Genomic DNA, 24369 nt, shown 5'->3' with positions numbered 1-24369 from the left:
GAGAAATCTGGGTTTGCGCGTGTCGTCCCAATGCAAGACACACCCACAGGTAAATAACCACTAGCATATTATAGCACTAAGCTCGATAACATAGAGGCTGGTTTGCCTCCCTGTTATCAGGGGCTAGCCGCAGCTGTCTTTGCATTTCAAAAAGCATCCTCGTTAACAATGGGACATCCTGTAACTTTGTACACCTCTCACCAGCTTTAGGCCCTGCTGACGAGTCCCAGATTCGTTTTGACACAGGCCAGATGCACAGGATATGAGGTTATCCTGTCCACTCCTGAGCTCGACATTCAACGTTGTACCATCATTAATCCAGCCACCAAAATGGTTCTACCCACAGAAGGTACACCACGACTGTCTTCATGGCACAGACAAATGTATGCACGCTCGCAAGATTTACATAATCAGCCCATTTTAACTGACCTCACATTGCTCGTTGATGGCTCCTGTTTTCAGGACGCCACAGGTAGTCATGCAGGCTATGGAATTGTACAGCTCAATAACGATCAGAATTTTGTGACTATACGATCATGTCATGATCAACTTGCTCAGCCCTGCTCCGCCCAGCTTGCAGAGATAAAAGCTCTAACAGCAGCATGTAGATTAGCAAAGTGAAAGTCACTGAATGCATATACAGATTCAGCATATGCATATGGAGTGTGCCACATCCACGCAAACATTTGGAAACAGAGAGGGTTTCGTGGAGCAGACGGCACCCCAGCTACACATGAGGAGGCCATTGTTGACTTGTGGGAGGCTGTGCTCCTCCCCGAAGCCCTAGCTATAATCAGATGTCCAGCCCACCAAAAGACTGATTCATTGGTAGCCAGAGATAACCTAGCTGATAGCTAGCAAGATAGCAGCCAAACAGGCAGCAATGGGTGCAGTAATGGCACCCATGTTAACCATCCAAGATTGTGAAACCCTCACTACCATGCCTTCTCTTGTAGCCGCGCAAAACAGAGTAAGTGAAGCTGAAAAACGACTGTGGATCAAGCGTGGCGCAATCAGAACACAAGCACAGGGGCCAACAAATGGTCTCTGGCGAGACAGTCATGGCAATTTTGTACTACCAACCTTGTTGCTGCGACATGCTATAATTTGGTGCATGGTAATGACCATTGCGCAAGGGGGGAGATCCTACGGAAATTGCAAGCAACATGGTGGTCACCATTCATGGCAACCATGGTAGATAGAGTACTAGTACTAGGCGAATGCGAGATCTGCGCAAGATACAACATCAGGAGAGTTTTTAAAGCCCCACTGGCGCACATACCACCTCCAGACGGTCCTTTCAGACACCTCACGTTAGACTACATAGACGTGGGAGCACAATCCAGCAGACACCTCACATTAGACTACATAGACGTGGGAGCACAATCCAGCAGACACCTCACGTTAGACTACATAGACGTGGGAGCACAATCCAGAGTAAGAAAAATGAGATACGTCTTGGTGGTCATGTGCGGATACAGCTGATGGGTAGAAGCAACAGTTACAGCCGATCAGATCATAGAACACTTGCAAAATTCCTCTGCCGAGAAGTCTTCCTGAGATTTGGGATGCCGGATACCATATCATCAGATAACGGAAAACACTTTGTATCTAATGTAATACAAGAAACACTGAAGCAACTAGGCATCAAACAAAAGTTTGGCTGTGTCTACTGCCCTGAATCACAGGGGGCAGTAGAAAGAGCAAATGGGATTCTGAAAACAAAAATAGCAAAAATAGTAGTAGACAGTGGGGACAAGCTTAACTGGGTGGATGCTTTACCGCTTGCACTAATGTCAATGCACCCACAAGCTAGCAGAATCACGCATCTAACACCGCATGAAATGCTTACGGGTTCACCCATGCCAATACCATATTTGAGGGGTCCCTACGAAGGGCCCCCATTGGAGCAACTGCAAAATGAAATGTTTGACTATTTACAAAGTCTAACCCGTATCCATAGGGCTATCTTCCAGCAGGTGAAAGGCACCACCGAGGACAGAAGGGTCGAAATCCCAGAAGACCTTCAACACATACTTCCTGGAGAGTGGGTGTACGTCAAGGTGTTCGAAAGGAAGTGGGACCAGCCACGCAGAGAAGGTCCATACAAGGTCATATTAGCTACACCAACTGCCTTGAAAGTTGAAGGTAAGGACGTTTGGTTCCATCTTAACCACTGCTGCAGAGCTAACAACCCAAAGAGGGTGTCGACAGAGAGCACCTCAGAGGAAAACACCCCATCCTCAGTGGCTGACGATGAACCTCATGAGTCGCCACCTGGTAGCCGCAGGGCTGATGATGAGGGCCCAAGCGCAGAGAGAACAGAGAGAGGAGAGAGAGGAGAGGCATAAAGAGAGGGAGAAGAAAGCAGCAGCTCAGAAACAGGCGAGGCCAGAAGCATAGAAGGGTTAGACGCAGACCCAGGAGACTCAGACAGAAGCAGAACAGACTCAGGAGACTCAGAAAACAGAGAAGGAACAGCCCAGAACAGCCCCAATAGACCAGCACAGGGAAAGGTTGAGAGCACAGGCAACATGGGGGGAGGAATTAAAGTGGGAATAATAATACTATTAACCCTATTGCTTATCCTGGTAGGAGTAGAACAGAGTGAAGGGGCAGAACCAGACAGACAAGGCCAGGCACAACTAGGCAAGTGTGCAGTAGCACGAGGGACCATGGCCGCAAAACAGGGCAAGATACCTTACAGAGAGATCATACAGTTAACTTACTACAAGTCGCATGCTTATGACCACGTACTGGTGGAGGGCACAGGAAATGTTAGGTTGCATGGCCGGTCTATAGGACCATAATGTAGTGTAGAAGGGATGGTGACAGCAAGAGTCTGGTGTGATAATGAAAAATGTGCCAATGTAGACACCTGGCACACAGTACCCGTAGAACTGGCTTAGCAATGGCTCAAACTAAAACTGAAACCCCCATAGAAGAACCAGAAATACGCCTGTACGAGACAACGAACTAATTAGAAGTACCACATGGAGATCTAATATGTTTTATCAGTTACCTAGAGTTAGGCCCTGCCACAGAAAAACAGAGAGCCTCCCATGAATACAGGAAACCTGACTTAAGCTTTAGAAAACATACATAGATTAAGAGACCACCAGGTACAACACTCTAATTGGAACACTAAAACCTCATCAATTCTTGACTGGTTAGAAAAGTTCTCTGTTGGAAAAATCTCCTATGATCTATAGGAGTAATATTTGGACTTGTTCTATTCTTTTGATAATTTGTTGCGTCCTTCCCCTAGTACAGATCCTGATAAGAAGGGCCATGAGAACGGCCACGGGACAATTTGTTATGCTGATACAACAGCAGGAAAAGCTCCCCGAGAAAGGCGAATTGTGGAAACTAGATAAACTGTGGGTAAGATCCTATGCACCCAAAAGATTGAACAACGATTTATATGAAACCATGACTGACAATATGGACGTATGTGAGAATATGGCTGATAGTATAAACTTATATGAGCCAATGAAGGGGAACCTGTAAGGGGAATATGAGGTTGTATAGAGGGAGAGCCGATTCAGGGTAAGAAATAACCAAATAATTGGCAATAGATTCAGGAAAAAAAAATGGGAAGTGAATTGAACGAAACAATGTCCTTTCCAACACATAGATAGGTGCAGAGCATGGCCAGCAGTTGGAGATCCCTGTATCCAAAGCAGCAGAATCCAGGGTTGGCCTACCAAGAGCACCCAGCCATGTCAGAGGACCAGCCCCATTTGAGCCCAGGCTAGGGATGACCTACAGCGACAACTGGTCAACCACCACGAGCTGCAACAGGAGGTCGAGATGCTGAGGGACCAGGTGGCGTCCTACCGGCGCCTGCGGATGACTGGCACATCCACCTATGAGCCCGACGGACAGTAACTAGGCGGCATTAACAGCAAAGATAACTATGTACCTTGCCTACTGTGACCTGTATATGAGAAGGTTATTGTAATTAATCATGCATGCAATGTATAACTCTTGTATCCAAACACCACTACATTAATAACATTCAGAGCAATTAGATTACGGGAATTATTACCGAGACTGTTTTATGTGTGATGTATACTGATGATGGATCTGTAGTATGGGACTTTTCAAGTCCCACAGGAGGGAATATATATTTTTTCCTCTGTTATGTTTTTGATTCATGTAGATTATAGTATGGGACTATGTAGCCCCAAAGGGAATGTAGTGTAAGACTGATTTACTAATCAGGTAAATGTTTCATTTTGCATAGTTGATTAAGGTATGGAGTTCATGTAACCATGTTTTATGCATCCATGTATGGCAAAGCACTTTTACACATATTTCATGTATTCATATTGAAAACACACACATACCATACCATGTATTGCCTGGAAGTGTGATAGTAGACAGTAGTGGTAGGCCGGGAGAAAAAGATTACACCATTAGGACATGCCTGGGCATGTCTGGGCATGTCCAGATGTGTCTGAACAAAGGCAAAAAGGCCTGCCACTAGAGGGGGAAGGACTAAAAAGTGCTGCGTCAGCAGAAATGTGACACCGATATGGTGGGAAGGACTAAAACTCAGCAGAAATGTGACACCTTTATGATCAGCGCCCATTGGAAAAGTTTAAGGAAAAGAGATGACTCAGGAGAAATTCTACGATAAAAGAGCCAGCGCAAACAAAGAAACTTCAGTCTCGCTCCGGAGCTTGACTCATTGAGTTTTGATGTGTTTGTTGCCTGCGAGCACATTAAACTCAGTTGCATCTGAGTCTACGTGTCTCCAGTGATTTTTTGACCTCTGAGTATTTGAGTTTTTGATATCTAATGGAAGACAAAGAAAGTCCGTTTGAGAGGAGAAGAGCGAGGTCGCGAGCTTTCTGGCACGGCTCGGGACCTTGACTTTTTTGCTTCTACACCGGTAATTACAGTTTAGTCATTGATCTAGCCCTTGCCTCACGATTTGGATACCTTTGCCTGTATTGTTTGATTCTCTGTGTACCGAATCCTGCCTGTCTCTTGGTAATAAACCCAGCTCTTGTCAAACCGGAAAAGAATCAAGCCTTTGTGTCCTTTCTGTGCCACGTTTATGACAGGAACTACATTCCAGACATACAGTACTTGCTGGGTGGAGTGATTTCAAACAGCGTATGTTTAGTGCAGTTACTCCCGTCATCAAAAGATGAAGTTTGTTGAGAAGAAGCCAGAATATACAAAGGAAGAGTTACAGGTTTTGGAAGAAGAGAGAGCAAGAAGAGAGGTTGAGGCTGCCGAGCAACCAGGGGCTGAGGGGAGACCCAGAGCCGGTGGTGTAAATGTGGGGCTTACTGGCCACTTTATTAGGTACACCTGTGCACTATAAATATAGAGTAACTTACGCCTCAAAATAATCACCAGAACACAGGGAGAACATGCTAACTCCACACTCATAAATCACCACAACTCCTGAGGGAACAACAACATAAAATGTTCCCTAGCAGTCTGTTTATTCCCAACAATGAGAAGTAATGCCAGTCACTTCACTATATGCTCTGGGCAAGCACTTATCCATAACATAACCACAACAACATATTTAGCTGAGCAAAATACACAACAATCACTTACCACGTCTGCTCGTTTTGTGATGCCGACAGATGGTATGACAGTATCTTTGAAGAAAAGCGCTTGAACCATTCCTGAGCTTCTGCGCTCCATCCTTTCAGCATAGTCCTCCAGTAAAAAATGGCAGGACCACACAACAGGGTTCCTACACATTTGGAATTTCAAAATTCCATACTTTTCCATACCCTAATTTCCAGACTTTTTGGCATTATTTTTTCCCCCAGAGAATATGTGACATCTGAGTAAATACATCAGTGTATCATATTTCACATCATATTTAATTATTCTTAATAGGCAACTGTAGCCAAGTACCATAATGGCATGCAAATAAAAACTCAGGTAAGTTCAATGTCTGGGCTGAGGCAAAAAGGCTGGGACTCTGGGTGCAAGCGATGCAGTAACGAGACATCGGTGTTTTTTCTTTTCATGTGGCTCAGAATCGCCTTCTCCCCCATGTTGGCGATGTCAAACGATTTCACACAAAGGTTGCATCTAACTCTGTGTGTGAATTGGGAATCCTTGGCCAACCGGTATTTATATACGGTATTGTCAAGCCATCCATCCAAAAACTTGCATCTACCCATTGTGAACCACGTGAAATGCGTCTTCTTGTCAAAGGTGCAGTGTTGGAGTGAAACTTGATACCTGGGTCATGAGGCCGCGGACTGGACATACCACTTATCAATCAGGTAAAAGGGGCGGTCTGTTTTCTGAGATGTTTGCTCTCACACACAAACTGTGCGTGGCCCGGCATTAAACACGATCTGGATTGATTCAATTATTTTTGGAAATACCTAATTTTCTATTTTCAGTAATGCAAACACAGGTATGGTGAAAAAAGACAGAGCCTCTGAACATCTAGGTGGGTCTGGAGGCATGCCCCCCCCGGAAGAAAAGTTTGACTATATTAAAGTTAAAATACATCAATTTGGCGCACTTCGAGAGCAAATTTAGGAGGCTAGATATATGAAGAACTTCGTGTTTCTGTAAACAATTTTGGCCACAGTAAGCTAAATATCTAAAATATGCATTAACCAAGCTAAAAAGGCCAGAGAATGTCATGAGCAAGTCCCCAGTTTGCTTAACAAAGTGACAGTGTTAAAAAAACAAACAAAAGCAATATAGGCTATATGTCAATAGGTCAGTATTAATATTTCATTATTCCAAGTTTTCTATTTCCACTCTGGTTTTAAAACAGTTTCTAACAAACAGAGAGATGGTTTATGACCACACTAAACACATAGCCTAATGATGATTTTAGCTGCATTTTAATGGTGTAAACTTTATTTTATCCTCAGAGTGACAGCTGACAGTGTGGATGATTTTACACTCTGCAGCTCAGAATAACCTGAGACACCTGATAACTGGAAATAAAAACTAAAGAAATAACCCACATTGTTAATTAGCTCCCGTGATTATAGATGTAACATTTCGATCAGATAGTCCACATCAGTCAATAACTACTTTTACACTCTTTGGTTCGATAGCAGAAACAGTCTGGAATTATTTTAAAGTTCTATTACAGTATGTGATATTAAGAATGATTTCATCCTGTCATCAAACTAAATAGCGAAAAATACTCTGTACTTAAGTCATAATAATTCTTAAATGTGCCTTAGCCTACTTTTAATATTTGTAAATTATTTCTAGTCTCTACATCTGTTAAATAGACAAGCTGATATTCGCAAAATTATTGACAAGGATTTTTTATCTGTTTTATCTGTCTTATTTTATTCTGTTGCAGCCTATGATTACAGGCTGTTGTTACTTAGTTGAAAATAACTTTTGCTGTCACTGAAACAGAAGTTTTTTACAGATGGGCTACCGTTTTATCTCATATGAGGATGAGTTCATGATCATGATGTCGCTCCTAATTAACAACTCCGCCTCTTTCACATGAACGCGCTCGTTGCTGGAAAATACAGAGATGACAGAGCAAGTTGATAACCAGCTTTGTAGCAGGCTACTGGTTGTCCTGGATGGGCGCTGTTGGGCTCTATGAAGCCAGCTCACCTAAACAGTCTTGTTTCCGCCCCGCAGTAGGCCCTTCAATGAACTGGCTGCAGTTTGCCTACCAGCCTGGCATTGGGGTGGATGACACTGTCATCTTCCTCCTGCATAGAGCTCTTTCCCACCTGGAGAAGCCTGGAAGCTCTGTGAGAATCATGTTCTTTGATTTCTCCAGCACTTTCAACACCATACAGCCTGCGCTTCTGAGGGACAAAGTGGAGCACATAGGGGTGGCTAATCACCTCACATCCTGGATCCTGGACTACCTCACAGACCGGCCGCAGTATATCAGGACCCAGGATTGTGTATCGGACTTGCTTGTCTGCAGTATGGGGGCCCCGCAGGGGACGGTGCTGGCACCGTTCCTCTTCACCCTCTACACTGCAGACTTTTCATACCACACCCCCACCTGTCATCTGCAGAAGTTCTCTGACGACTCTGCCATCGTCGGCCTCATCGCAGATGGGGACGACAGGGAGTACAGAGAACTGAACCAGGACTTTGTGGACTGGTGTCTGAGGAACCACCTTCAGATCAACGCGGGGAAAACCAAAGAGGTGATGGTGGATTTCCGCAGGCGCAGACTCGTCCCCCCAACACCGGTGAACATCCAGGGAATGGACATTGAGATGGTGACATCTTATAAGTACCTAGGTGTTCATCTTAATAATAAACTGGACTAATCACGTAACAGCACTGTACAGGAAAGGCCAAAGCAGACTCTACCTGCTGAGGCAGCTCAGGTCTTTTGGAGCGCAGGGGGGGCTCCTGCAGACCTTCTTTGACACTGTGGTGGCATCAGCCTTCTTTTACGGAGTAGTCTGCTGGGGCAGCAGCGTCTCGGCTGCAGATAGGGAGACTGGACAAGCTGATCAAGAAGGCCAGCTCTGTCCTGGGATGTTCTCTGGACTCTGTGCAGGTGGTGGGAGAAAGGAGGATGACAGCCAAGCTGTCATCTCTGAGGACTAATGACTCCCACCCCCTGCAGGAGGAGATAAAAGCTCTGGAAAGCTCCTTCAGCGATAGACTGATTCACCCAAAGTGCGTGAAGGAACGCTATCGCAGGTCCTTCCTGCCTGCTGCTGTCAGGCTACATAACCAGCACTGCTCACAGTAGACTGCACCATGGACACTTTATTGACACTTTATTGACATTATGGACACTTTATGGACACCACAGCTGTCTGCTGTTTTGCACATACAATCTCTTGCACTAGATGTGCTCCCTTTATCCACTGCTCATTTTTTGCTCATTTTCATTCACTGCTGCTCATTATTATCCACTTCCTATTATTTTCATCATTATTATTATTATTATTGTTATTTTTATTGTTATTTATTGCCATCTCTTGTATTTTTGTACTTATTTGCATGCCTTGTTATTTATGTTTTTTAAGTTTAATTTTGAAATCTTTAATCTGACTCTTTCTCCTTGACTGCTGTAACACTGGAATTTCTCAATTATGGGATCAATAAAGGTGTATCTTATCTTATCTTAAAGAAAACCTGGCTATGTTAAACGTGCATCGTAGTACAGGCCGGCCGGGGGAGAGCGAGTATCAGAGCAGAGACAGTGGAGTGAGAGAGAGAGAGAGAGAGAAAGGCAGGTGAGCAGTGACACGCATCCTGCAACTAGAGCTGCTTTACCTGCGACAGCTGTTTTATTTTTATCCTCCCCTTCCTCAATGCAGTTCCATCATGTAGCGTGACAAAAATAGGATGTTTTATGAATCGTTAAGGGCATCTGTCAGAATGTTGAACTATCCCTTTAAATCACAACAGGTGGTTGAAGTGGGGATTTGAACATCTAATACCAAATAACAAAAAATATGCCAGATTTGGACCAGTCTATCTGGGCTAGGGTGATACTTTGGTAATGCAACATGGTGAACAGCATGGAACAGTGAGTTTGAAGTGTGTAGGAGCAACACCTTTAGAAAATGTTTGTACTCGTAATAAATTTAGGGGCACCACCCTCTGATGGAGGGGAGCGATTAATCAAATTAATAACTCCGGAAACCAATTATTAATTTGTCAGTACACTTATCAATCATGAATCAATCTCAATACCTGGGTTATGAATTCTCTATAAAGTGATCTTAGTTTCTGCTCAAAAGAAATATCCACAGACTTGGTGATAAATGAAGATTTATTTAGGGCTAAATGTTCAACAGTTGAGTAAATGAGGATGATATGAAATGACACAAAATGACACAAAATCAACAGTATGTATAAATGGATTAAGACAAGACGTAACACTTTTGTCAGTTATTTAGTTTGGCGATTGTGAGAGAGTATGTGACTATAGATAAATTGGGGACACGGGGATGCACAAAAACCATTTACCTAAGGAAACCTAAATTAAGATCAGAATATCTAAGTCTCCTATTCGACATCAACTCTTACCACAACACACCGGCTGCATCAGGTGAGGGGGGATTTGCCTACTTTTAGAAGCGTTGGCTTAGCCGGATGTTTCTCAGAGACCCTGAACTCACGACCTCCCAGCAGGACGATGCAAACTGGAACACAGTGATGAGGAGCGGTGGAGCCTCATGACGGTGTCCTGAAGGTGGTCCTCATATGTCGGTGGTTTTAGGCTGTGGAAAGTCTCTTGGTTTGGCAAAAGAACCACTGCTTTGCGGACACGGGAAGTGACTGGCAGCCGCTGGATCCGATGAATCTTTGATGGAGTTGCAGGTCGAACAGTAGCTCATCTATTTAGCTGTGGCTACTCGCTTATAATGAGGTTGAAAACAATCTCGTCGGCCGTTCAATATTATTATCAAAGTTATTATTAATGTGTATAAAAAATGTTGTAATCGGCTGACTTTGTCGCTTCAGGTATAATGTTACTGAAGACACAGACAAAAAGAAAGAAAACTCAGGACAGAAAAGGCAATCCTGGACGTGTTAAGCAAAACTTAAAAGTTTAAAATAATTTTGATTGTAAGAAAATAAAGGGTTACGCAGGAACCGAGTAACAAGCGTAACGGGTTAAAGGATAAAATGTATAACTAGAAGGAAGGACGGCAAAAGAAAGAGAAGCAAAAAAAAAGAATTCAAAGTAAAAGTAAAGTAAAGGGAAAGAAAAGTCAAGTAAAGAAAAGTGCAGAGATGCACCAAGCTCACCAGTTTTATCCGACCAGGTTGAGTGGGCGTACGGGAACCCTTCTTAACTATCGTCACAAGATGGCAATATGACTCCATGTTAAATGAGGGATTACACACATGAAACTATAACTCACTCATACTATGACCTACAAGAGTGGAAAAAAAATCATTCAACTAACACACAAGGATTATGCACGGTTACAATGTAAGAACATGGATAAAATGTATAGTTTGACTTTCAAGAGACATTGTTTAACAAGAGAAACTTTGTCTCTACTCAGGAATTCATCCTGAATTTACAACTCACACATCTGTTTCTTATCTCATCTTCACCAGGGTGAGAGTAAGATAGAGCTGGGGTGGCTCCCATAGATGTGACAGAAGGAAGAGAGGATGTGGTGAACTTGTGATCATAGTTAATGACCCCGGGTCTGGCAGTTAATCTGGCTGGGTTGTCAAAACGCTGGATTTTCCCAGGATGGTAACCAGCAAACTGGGATCTGGATGGTTTCCAATTGACACCTTTACCACTCTTATCACTCTACACACACACATACACACAAACACACACTTACTGTCACACACACAGACCCATTATTGGGTCTATTGCTATGTAAACGCAATTACTACCTGTGTTTCTTGTCTGCACTTTAGAGGTAGTCCCCAGAATTTTGTTGTAGGCTATAGGTAGCATCCTTGTTAATGTGCAATGACAATAAAGGCATTGTATTGTATTGTATTGTATTGTATTGTATTGTATTCTATTCTATTCTATTCTATTCTATAAAAAGGACCAAAGTTTTTGTTTTTTTTTACATAATAGTCACAATGTAAACTATAAATCCCACCAGCATTATATTCCCCTTAGCTGCACTTAAACAGAAACAGATTTTACCAGTTTAAATCAAAATAAATGGTCTGTAAAACAGCACACTCTTTCTTTGCTCCATCTGCTCAAAATTAAACAGGTTGCCATTTGTGCTACAATACTGCTGTCTAGTGGGCTTTTGAGAGAATTAACCACATTATTAACCAAATAGGCTGTGAAGTGGGCTGATAATGTCCAAAAGCTATATTTATTCTTAATAAATAACCAGAAGCCTTAACCTCAGTCCATACAAGGTATGGTTGAGTGGGGAATTTCTCTTTTTTCTCATAATAATTGAAAACATACAATCATTTATACATAATAATTTCTATGTGACAAACATGTAAAAGGAAAACACAGTTTGATTTAATTTTTTTGGTAAGAATTAATATGCACACAGCAGAAAAAAGGTGACTGTAATCACTGTAATAGCTTAAGCTGTAATTTCTTCCCAGAATCTTTTAGAAACCAGTGTCTTATATGAGGGACAACACAGTTTGATTTAAGTTTTATTGTGTTTGTGTAAGAGTATAGTGGTGTATGTATGACAGTATGACTGTGCATGTAAGAAGGTATAGTAGTGTTTGTGTGAGAGTATGATGTTACATGTGAAACCAAGTATGAATTATGTCTCAAAGGGCCTCTCATAGATTCTCAGTTTGAGCTTATCTGGATATGAGGTATGAGTCATTTTCACTACTATAATATCTAGCTGTCATGTCTGCCCAGAACCTCTTAGAATCCAAGTTCTATGAGAGAAACCTGTGAAAACTGGATTAATTTAAAGGACAATATTTCTGATGTTGTGCTTTTAATAACTTGTCTCCACGCAGCATGTTCTCAGTATGAGCGTATCTCACTGACAAAAGCAGATTTCTATCACCTAAATAGCTTCAGTTGCCATTTGGTCCCAGAAGCTACTAAGCCTAATATACACTGTGCAATTTTGGGCTGTCCCACACAACAGACCAACGTGAAAGAAACATGGTGATATTTTTTGTCATGGCTCTAAAACGGTGGTCCTACGTTGCAAAGTGAGAGAGGTTCAAGGATGGCTGCTGTCATGGTCTTGCGATCAAAGACAGCCTGGGATAAAATTCTGACAGTGTCAGAAATTTGGGATGACCATCTCACTGTGTGACTACTGTTAAGACCTACGTCTACTAACCAACAATTACAATGTTGGTTACAACAAAGTGACAATGCTAAATGCTAGTAGATGTTAATAAATACACTTCAAGCTCACACTTTGGACACACATAACTGCCACTTTAGCAAGGGCACAATTCATGTTTGTTTTCTTTTTTCTCTTACCACAACAGTAGCATAGATTGATGACGCATGCTGATGATGATTTTTTCTTGCGTACTGACGTCAGTGGATGTCAGCAAAACTGGATTCATTTGAAGGAAATATAGCTTTGATGTGGTTTACTTTAATAATAACAAGCTTGAGCTGCGATTTGAACAACTTATAGCCTGTTTATACTTGGTGTTAACATGCCTCTCGAGGGATCCGATCATAAATGGACAGTTCTAAACATGAGTTAAAACCACCACCAAGACACATCTTGATGCAATTACTCAAATCACCTGTTGACGTGATCCGGAATGTGTGGGAGGACATTTTTTTTTGTAGTGTAAATGCTAATGCATACTGATGTGTCCCTGACAATAAAGCTGCCAATAATAATGTATGTCATCTATACAGGATGTGGTGGATGTTATGACAGCACACTAACGCTTGAAAAAAATGGAGGGAGGCACTCAAATAGCATTATGTGGCTGAAGTACATGTGAAACAAGATGCCACATCTCAATTTGGGTGGAAGATTCAATCCAAAGAAACTAAACAACTTCCATTGTAACTGGGCCATTTAGAAGGATATTGCCAGAGAGATGGAAGTAAATGGCTACAACTGTAAGTGCAACAATGCCAGCACAAACCTAAACATTTGACACATTGGACACATTGGAAAGTGTAAACTATGAGGTTTCTGTCAATATTTTTTTCACACTTGTATTATAAAAACTCCCAGAGACATTAATCCAAATAAATTACATATTTATCCAAAATCCTACCAAACTCTGCTGGCACAAGTTTCATTGAAGAGGCACTGCCTTCACCTGCTGCAAATCGGGGTTCAATACCATGGCCTCCTTGTAATTCCGCTGTTTGAGGATCCTTCCTTGACTTAGAAACACCCAATGTATTATGTCTACAGCTTTTATTGTGAAAGGTAAGAACAAAGAAGTGGAACTGCAATGCGCTGCCACTGACACTGTGAAAAGCATTACAGTTTTGCCATTTTGGTTCAGATTACAGAGCCTCTGTGTCAGTATTTCATTACATATGTATTGGTTCCTGAGAAGAGGCACAACTCATGACCCTCAGCTACAGTGAAAAACTCTGCATTGCTCCCCACATTTTCAAATGCAAGGTAATACAGCTTCCCTTTTTCTGTCCTTATGTTTCACAATAAAAGCCTTAGACAGATACACTGCATTACCAGAGGGAATTTTTCACTCAGAGCATTTCACTAAGAGGCAACTCAACACAGTAGCTTACACATTTAACATTTTTAGCAAAACTTTGACCACACAGTATTAAATTACATATTGTAATCCTGAGAATTTAGTCAAAAGTAGAGATGTTTGCATTGCTGATGTGAGATTAAAAGCTATTGGTCTATACGCAAAATATGTATACAGTATGTGTTTATCTATATAGATATATAGATATATACATATCTTCCTGGATTAAAAATAAATAGAAAATATATAAAAAAGTAGGGCACTAAAGTGAATTAACTGTACACACAAAACTATTTACAATATATACACAATATATTTATAGATGTGGAATATTGCACAGAGTATGCAAATTGCACAGAGTCTTAGCAGTGATGATTTATACAGTGTTATGCAGCAGACATGACAGTGCTACATCAGATGTTGCTGTTAAAGAGTCTGACAGCTGATGGGATGAATGACCTGCGGTAGCGCTCCTTCTTGCACTGTGGGTGCAGCAGTCTGCTGCTGAATGAGCTGCTCACTGCATGGACAGTCTCATGCAGGGGGTGAGAGGTGTTGTCCATGATGGATATCAGCTTGGCTACCATCTTCCTCTCGCCCACCTCCTCGATGGTCTCCAGGCGACAGTCCAGGACTGAGCCGGTCCTTCTGACCACCTTGTTCAGTCTTTTCCATCCGTGTTTCCACAGCTCCAGCAGACAACTGCCTAGAGGATGACAGAGGCTACCACAGTGTCATAGAAAGTCCTTAGCAGTGTCATGCACACTCAGGGCACAGGACCTCAGTGTCCTCAGCAGGTGGAGACGACTTTGGCCCTTCTTGTACAGGATGTCAATGTTAGTGGACCAGTCCAGTTTATTGTTTAGGTGACACACATCCAACAATGGCTGTATCATCAGAGAACTTCTGGAGGTGGCAGCTTGATGCTTCCCTGGTGTCCCAGCAGCCTCCTGGCCACTCAGCCCCTTACCCCTGGTATCCACCGCACAATGTGATTTTGCCAAGTATTTATATATATATATATATATATATATATACACCATATTTGGTCTGGACGGGGACAAGTATTTATATATACATACACACACAAGTATTTATATATACATACACACACATATATATATATATATATATATATATATACATATATACCATATTTGGTCTGGACGGGGACTCGAATACGCGACCCTCCGGTTCCCAACCTAAGTCCCTATGGACTGAGCTACTGCCGCCCTGCTCCCACATCGTATTCCAGGACCAACATTGCAGTCAATCAATCACAGCCCTCTGACATCAGTGTGCAGTTCTTGTACTTTTTTTTTTTTTTTTAAATCCCTTTGTGTTTCTTCAGAGCTAAGCTAGTTTTTTTTCAAATTAGTTAGTACAATTGAACAAAATCCTCAGTAACAGTGAACAAAATCCTTGTAACTGCAGGGTTAGCAAGTTAGCTTGCTAACTACATTGGCTATGCTAACAAGTAAAATTGCCAATGGAATACAATATTAGCGAGTTTGCTTACTAAGTGGGTTTGCTATGTTAACAAGTAAGCTTGCTAACTAGGTAGGCTATGCTAACAAGTAAGGTAGTATGGTTCGTTTGGGCTGGTGTGAAAGCTGTCAATCGAACCCTGGTACAGACCAAACAACCAAACGAAAAGGAGGGTCTCAGACCAAACGGACTCTGGTGCTCTTCGTTTGTGGTGTGAAGAAAACAAACCAACCACACGACTTTATGATAGCAGATATGTGAGTTTAGCAACAGCTAAACCAATAATAAATCCATCTGCTGATCATGAAATCCATCTGCGATCTCAATATAAATATATCTGAAAAATGCACTACTCCATTTCCTGTTTAATCTGACTCTAGGGCTAGTCCTGTGTGTTCCTTTGTCAGCTGGCAACTTCTATGTTTATGTGTCAGAATCTGACATTTATTGGCTTAATAACATCTATTTAGTTTCAATTTCAATTTAGTTTAAATTTCACATTCACAAATCTATTTCAAATAGATAGGATTTGTTACATAATATCTGACTGTATCAACCTTAATGTGAAACTTTCCTGGTCTTTTCATTCTTTCAGTCATACACATTATATAATCATATAATCATATGCATTACTCTAATCTTTAAATCATTACACTGGTTACCTGTCTGCCACAGAATTAATTTTGAACGTCTTTTATTGGTTTTTAAATCACTGAATGGCCTTGTTCAATCTTCTCTGTCTGACATGGTCAAGATATATGTGCCTGCTAGGTCCCTAACATCCTCTGACTCAGGCATCTTTATTGTTCTGGTTTCAGAAATAAAATACATTATTATTATTATTATTATTATTATTATTATTATGTTTTTATCTTTTTTCTCTCATTAATGTTTTAAATATCTTTTATGTCCAGCACTTTGTGTTGCATTTTATGCATGCATTGTGCTAGATAAATAAAGTTATTATTATTATTATTATCATTATTGTTATATGCTGTTTTAGTAGTACTACTACTACTAACTTGGAACCCATTCTTTTTTTCTGACAATTTAGGTTTTTTTTTTTGTTTGTTTTTGGTTTGTTTTTTATTACTATTTTTGTAGTTTTCCTTGTTCCTTTTTACCATGGATCTGTAATTTTATATATTTGTTTTACATTGTGATGTAATGTTTGCCTGTTTGGACCCAGGAAGAAGCATTGCTACCTTGATAGTGGCTGATGGGGATCCAAACAAATAAATAAATAAATATTTGAAATTTCATCAGTTACAGTTCAGCTGTGTTTGTGTCAACTGCTATGGTGCTGAGTTGGGTCTCCTTTGCTCTGTGAGTGCCATCTGGTTGATAAAAGCTAAACAGCTGATCTCCTGAATGTAAAAAAAAAAAACACAGCTCGGTGTACAGGTCCAGGATTATTTAATGCATTCAAAGAGAGGAAACATCATCACTAAGTTATTACATCAGACACACATTAAACCATAGCCAACAGCAGTAAACAAAGCATAAAAGAAAAGCTTAGTTGAAATAATTTCCCTCTGTTCCCATAAGTAGTGATGGCCTCATGAAGCCTCGTGAAGCATTTACTTTATTTTCTGAGCCTACTAGATGGCACCTTTTGTTCAACAAAAGCTATAAAACACACTGAGTTGCCATTCTTGAGCCTCTCTCTTTAAAACCAGCGCCATCTAGTGGGCTCAGAAAATAAAGATATTGCTTCATGAGGCTTCATGAGGCCATCACGACCCATAATGTTTAAAAGTACTCCAAATTTATTAAAAGAACAAACACCACCCACTGTTAAAATCACCACTACACCAAATTACTGAAAGAGGTGATGCATACATGAAGGGCTTCAACTGAAGTCAACATTTCAACCTTCTAAAGTCACCCCAGCTTTTCTACACTGACCAGCATCATTCACAATGCTCACTGTGGAACAGCCCTTTATGAATAATCTTTCAACTTATCTGAGCCACCTGACCCACCTTAACTCAACTTTTAAAGACACAAAGACTAAGACACAAACTTAAAGCACACAATGGCACACACTGAACAGATGACACAGCACAGCAGACTAAATATAAAGTGACAGTTTGATGAGGACACCAAAGATACCACACAGTTTTGACAACATGACACTAAACGTTTGGACAGACAGACACACACACACACACACACACACACACACACACACACGCACACATACACACACATATTTGGAACACAGCATGATGATGATAAATGAATGACACAAGTGGTGAGCAACATCAAATCAAACATTTAGTGCAATCAAATCCAATAAACTCCAAACCATGTGCAGGCACATTAAAAAACACACACACACAAAAAAAACCATTCACCCTGAGCAGTACGACCTGTCACACAGATTCTAGGTTATGCATTCATCTTCTTAAACAATGAACTAAGTGATGGGTAAAACAATTCAATGTCTCTCACAGGAAATGCATGTCAGGGGTGTTTAGAACAGCACATAAAAACAATGTTAAATAATTGCAGCTTAAATCTACAAGTCCAGCCTTCTTTTTCTCAGAAAGGACAGGAGGTTTGTCTGATCTCAGTCAAAACATCAAAGTCAACACTGTGTACATGATCCTCAGACCATGGGACAGAGGTGTCCTAAGTAGTGATGGCCGAATGGAGCCTCGTGAAGCATTTTCTTTATTTTCTGAGCCCACTAGATGGCGCTATTGGTTTAAAGAGAGAGGCTCAAAGAATGGCAATTCAGTGTGCTTTAAACCTTATGTTGAACAAAAAGCACCATCTAGTGGCCTCCGAAAATAAACAAAATGATTCATGAGGCTTCATGAGGCCATCACTAGTCTTAAGCAAGAAGAGCAAAGATTATTTGAAGAGTATTTAGTTATCTCTGCTGCACTCAGTTACACAGGAGTGTGAGGGGTGAGCTGCATCTGCTCAGTCCAGACTGCATCAGACAGTGTTAGTATTTATGTTACAGGATTCATCTTAAGCAACCTGAAGAATTCCATTCATCCTCCAACAGACTCTACTTTGAATACTTCAGGGCCAGCTGCAGGGGAAACAAAACGCAAATACATTTGTTGCAAAGAGAATAAAAAAAAAATAAATAAAAAAACTGATACAAATACATATCCAAAGCTGAACCTTATAATCTTTACTAAGCATTCATATGTATGTATATATATATATAATATATATATATATATACACATACATATATATTCATATATATGTGTGTATGTGTGTGTGTGTGTGTATGTATGTATGTGTTTTTTTGACTTGTAGAGTAAGTCTGTCTTGTAGAAATAGCTGTATGTTTATTTCACCTTGTGAGCAGTGTCTGCAAACTGCTGGGCTCTGTGTAACAGCTCCACAGTCTTGTCCTCAGCATGAGTCAGTCTGTCTCCACGCTCCCCCAGAGCCACGTTCACCCTGTGGACTACATTACCCATAGTGCTACCTGTGACTCGCTGCCCTGTTTATACACACAAAAGAAGAAAAAGGCAAAAGAGAAATATAAAGAAAAATAAAATGACTCCCATTTTATGTTTTCTGTATGTATTTGTATCACTTTTATTTGATTTGTGCTGCTGTTTACCATAAGTGTGGTGGCATATATTATCCTCTTGCCATTAAAATATTAAATAAATTGATAAATACGGAATTAAATAAACAAACAAATAAATAAATAATACATCAACGGAAAAACAACGTATTCCTGAGATTCACTGGTGACATTTCTCGTCTTTTACTTTTTCTTGTTTTTCACTCTAATATTTATAAGCTGCTCAGTTTTTGCAACAGTTTCTGTTACACTTTACTAAGAAAATAAACACGACTACCGTAACACTTAAGATGTTAACATCTGTATGACAATATTAAATGTCTATCTTAGTTTGAACAGTTAATATTCCTCAGGGTAGTCGAGTGGAACTTTTTTTGTACAGAGCGTCTTCCATTACAAACACAGCTTTGCATTGCACATAGTCAGTAAGTCGGCACCAGTGCAGTCCTCACTCCTCGTTGCTTTGGGATATGGAGCTTTTTTCCTATCTTTATTCAAGAGAGTGGTATATCAATTTGAGAGCATTATTTATTGATTTCACATTCAGATTTTGTGACATTGTCCCTCAAAACCCCGCCCTCACACTCAAATAGCCTCTGCTTGCGCTTAGATCTACTCTGTTTCTGCTCAAATTGTATCCTCACACTCAGATACAATGTTACTTGCACAGATTTCCTGCTCCAGCTTCAGCTCTTCTCCTTGTGCTCAAACTGTTTCTGTGTCAAAACCATGTGTCAACCATGTCAAAATCCCCTGTCCCCTGTCAAAAATGTAATCCTGTCCCCTGTCAAAAATGTAACAATATACAATTTTGATGTTACATCAATTTAGTCTGTGAATTGTTCCGCAGAGATATCTACTGAAATAAGCATTTCACAACACACAACTGCAACCCCAAACCTCTGCACATAAGGGTCAAGGATGAAAACCAATATAGAATAGGTGTGCCCTTTGACTCCTCAGACTGCACACTGCATTAAAAACTTATTATTATTACATGGGCTCAGGAACATGTTGGAAAACCATTGTCAGTAAACACAGTTTATCGCTGCATTTACAAATGACAGTTGAGACTCTACCATGCAAAGTAATAGCCGGATATCAACAACATCCAGAAACACCATTGACTTCTCTGAGCCTGAGCTCATCTGAGATGGACTGACACAAAGCAGAAAAGTGTGCTGTGGTCTGGCAAGTCCATCATGGACATCATGTCCTCCAGGCTAAAGAGGAAAAGGACCGTCCAGATTGTTACTAGCTCAAAGTTCAAAGCCAGCATCTGTGATGGTATGGAGGTGGGTTAGTGCCCATGGCATCATGGGTAACTTGCACATCTGTGAAGGCACCATAAATGCTGAAAGGTACAAAAAAGGTTTTGGAACAACACATGCTGTCCTCTAGATGATGTCTTATTCAGGGTCATCCCCACTTATTCCAGCAGGGCAAAGCGACACATTCAGCACGTGTTCCAACAGTGTGGCTTCATAATAAAATAATGCAGGTACTAGACTGACCTGCCTGCCAGTCCACACCTGTCTCCTATTAAACATGTGTGGGACATTATAAAGCACAAAATACAAAAGATCTTTAAGAAGAGACCCTGGACTGTTGAGCAACTTAAGTCATATATCAAGCATGAATAGGAAATAATTTCACTTTTAAAACTTCAACAATTAGTGTCCTCAGTTTCCAAACACCAGTGTTGGTAAAAAAAAAAGAAAGAAAGTGAAATAAAAACTGATGTAACAAAGTGGCAAACATACATCTGTGTCAATGTTTTTGGAACATGTTACACAACACAAAATTCAGAATGAGTGTATATTTACACAAACAGTAAAATTTGTCATTCTGAATAATAAAAATCAATCTGTTTTTATTTACATTTTACACAGCATCCAAACTTGGAATTGCTGTTGTATTCACAAAGCAACACAGACAAGAAAACATGATGATATCATGACAAGACAAGACAGAAAGACTGAAAGCTGAAAACTGTATCTGTGTAAAATTAAAAGCCCCTTATCATTTCAGATGAGAGAATACCGTTATTTTGTAAAAAGCTTTTATTGTGAAACATTTGTAGGAATTTGTTGTAGAGGATTTAGTGACTTGCGTAGTTTTCATGCGGTACTTCAAATGTAGCTCCTCCCATCTCGCAAAACTTTTTAATGTTACGACAATAACAGTTCAGCTGGGCCATAATGATTGAAATAATAGTAATCCCTCTTTCCGCTTAGTGTATAGACTCAGGGTGCTGGATTTTGGCGGAACCCTCCATGCATGGTGAGGAGCTGTCTTGTCTGCATATCTGTGGCTTCTATCTTCTCCTTTGGCCAGCTTATTATCCCAGCTGGGTACCTGATGACTGGCAGTGCATACATTTTGATGGCTCTGACCTTGTTCTGACCATTCAGCTATCTACTCAAGACTTGCCTTACTCTCTGGAGGTATTTGGGTGTGGTCGACTTCGTTGTGGCCCTCTCATGATTTCCATTAGCCTGCAGGATCCCAAGGTACTTGTAACTGTCCTGGATATCTCCTATGTTGCCCTCTGGTAGGTCAACTCCCTCAGTTCTGATCATCTTACCTCTCTTTGATACCATCCAGCCACACTTGTGTAATCCGAATGACATCCCTATATCCTTGCTGTAGATCCTGGTGTTGTGGATCAGTGAGTCAAATTCTTGCTCATTCTTGGCGTACAGCTTGATGTCATCCATGTAGAGCAGGTGACTGATTATTACCCCACTTCTGAAATGGTATCCATTGCCAGTCTTCTTGAGGATCTGACTGAGGGGATTTCAGCCTACGCAGAACAGCAGTAGTGACAGTGCATCCCCTTGGTATATGGCGCATTTAATGTTGACTTGGGCAATCGGCTTTGAGTTGGCCTCTAGGGTCGTCTTCCACATTCCCATGGAGTCTTTAATGAAGGCTGTTAGTGTTCTGTTGATCTTGTGTAGTTCCAGACATTCTGATATCCATGTGTGTGGCATTGAGACGTAGGCTTTCTTGTAGTCAATCCAGGCGTTATCTTAGCTGCTTTGATGCCTGACAGGAGCTTCGATGTTGTGCAGGTTATCTGTCTGTAGTTGGATGGGACCGCACCCTTCTGGATGTGTCCCATCCCTTAGCACCTGGGCCATCCATGTTCATGGAGTGCAGTTAGCTTCTTCAGCCAGTAGGTATGGATCATATCAGGGCCTGGTGCTGTCCAGCTCTTCATCTTGACACTTTTTCCTGGATGTCTGCCATTGAGAGGGTTACTGATTCCTGTTCAGGGAGAGTTCTGTGGCCAGCTCTTAGGTAGTGATGGCCTCATGAAGCCTCATAAAGCATTTTGTTTATTTTCTGAGCCCACTAGATGGCGCTCTTGGTTTAAAGAAAGAGGCTCAAAGAATGGCAATTCAGTGTATTTTAAACCTTTTGTTGAACAAAAAGTGCCATCTAGTGGGCTCAGAAAATAAACGAAATGCTTCATAAGGCTTCATTCAGCCATCACTACTCTTAGGTCCACTAGCCATTGGGCATCTGTGTTGTGTGATGCTTCTCTGTCCCATATGCCCTTCCAGTATTTTTCCATCTCAGCTCTTGGTGGGTCTAACCTGCTGTTATTTCCCTGCCATGGAGAGAACACCTTGGCTGGTTCAGTGGAGGACAGAGTTGGGTATAACGCATTACAGAGTAATGAGTGCAGTAACGAGTAACCTAACGCGTTAGTTTGCTGTTTGAATAATCAAATACTTAAGTACATTTTCAAACAAGCCATCAGTTACTTTCGTTACTTTTAGAACGCTGGTCCTTCAGCTCCAAAACAGTAACGACTGTCTTTTGGTTCTAATAACAGAGATAACGTTAAACCTATCAGTCCGAAAGAAGCCACGAAGCTTGTGGCTTGCTACGGGGAGAAGAAATGCTGCCATTGTCTATGGTGGAGTCTAAAAAAAGGTGGAGGAGGACTTGCTGACTGACAGGCCGTGACTTGGCCAAAAGACATGACACACTACACCATGGTACTCACTAATTATCCCCAGTGTTCTTTCACAACATGTGTGGTGTCACCAGGTTATTCTTGTCCTATTTTTATTACTTTTACTATCATCTGAGTCACTGTGTCTGTTCATGTCCCAGCCGAAATATTGTTGTAGTCACCTAAAAGCGTCAGCAGATGGCAGGAGCTACATTTGAAGCACCGTACATAAACATTCAAGCTACCATATCCGCCACAACAAGTTCATACAAATGTTTCAGAATAAAAGTCTATTTAGAAAATGGAGGGATTCTCTAGCCGAGGTTATAAGGGGCTTTTAATTTCAAAGAAATTCAGGAAGTGTTGAGTTTGAAATGATGACGCGACATGTTAACTTTATAAAGACAATGGGAGCGGATAAAAAGTAAATATATAAAAACACAGAGGGATTAATAAATAACGGACCATCTATAATGTAGTCTGTTTCAAATGAAGCTGGTAGCCTCTGCAGTTGTGGTAAGTAAAAGCCCCGCCGCTATTTGTTAATGTTATTACTTTATGTCTGACCGTGAGGATGTACCATTGTTTGCTAGCTTGATGCTAATGACAGTAACGTTAACTCAGCGGGTTGACAAAGTGCCTCTGCTGTTTCACACCATCATTTCCCCCTTTTACTCTGTGTGGTAAGGAAATATTAAAAACGCTGGGGTACTGTTGTCATACAGTTGTCTATGGCAGTAGATTGTTGTGTGTTTCTACTGACGGCTGTGATGGGAGAATTGGATGTCAGTGAAGGGCAAATGGTCCATAACTTTAATTTTGGAGACAAAAAATGTAGGCTAAGCGCCCTGTGGTCCATTGCCCAATAGGAAATGTAGAATACTCAAAAGTACTTTAAAAGTGCTGGAGTTACTTTTCTCAAGGACTAACGTGGGAAGTACTTTAAAAGTACTTGAGTTACTTTACTCAGGGAGTAACGCAGTAAAGTAACTGGTTACTTTTTAGAAAAGTAACGCAGTTAAGTACTTTCATTACTTTTAAAGTAACCCTGACCCAACTCTGGTGGAGAACATCCTGTTTATTCTCCTGGCTTCTACTTCTTTGGTGTATTCCTTCAGCCGGGTGGCCAGGGCTGTTAGTCTTATTTTGTCAGTTTCGAGTGCCTCAGGAATGGAGAGCTTGTTGTATTCCTTTGTACCCCTTTATTCTCCATGTTCCCTTTTTGTAGCTCTACTAGTTG

The 24369-nt window shown here is 41.0% G+C and overlaps 1 protein-coding gene across 3 annotated transcripts in view; it reads right to left on the bottom strand.

Moving 5' to 3' along the window:
• Positions 1-16993: 16993 nt before the first annotated feature.
• Positions 16994-24369, bottom strand: part of stxbp6l (syntaxin binding protein 6 (amisyn), like) — a 40520-nt gene continuing 33144 nt past the window's right edge. For all 3 annotated transcript variants that reach the window (XM_049590738.1, XM_049590737.1, XM_049590739.1), the window contains exons 6-7: positions 18921-19069; positions 16994-18643 (exon numbers count right to left, since the gene is read on the bottom strand). In XM_049590738.1, the coding sequence (XP_049446695.1) occupies positions 18620-18643; positions 18921-19069 (173 nt within the window). In that variant the 3' untranslated portion in view covers positions 16994-18619. The remainder of the gene's footprint in view (positions 18644-18920; positions 19070-24369) is intronic.

Source organism: Epinephelus fuscoguttatus, linkage group LG11, assembly GCF_011397635.1.
Source record: "Epinephelus fuscoguttatus linkage group LG11, E.fuscoguttatus.final_Chr_v1".
NCBI lineage: Eukaryota > Metazoa > Chordata > Actinopteri > Perciformes > Serranidae > Epinephelus > Epinephelus fuscoguttatus.
Note: the sequence above shows the minus strand (reverse complement) of the source record. Positions and strands in the feature narration are given on the sequence as shown.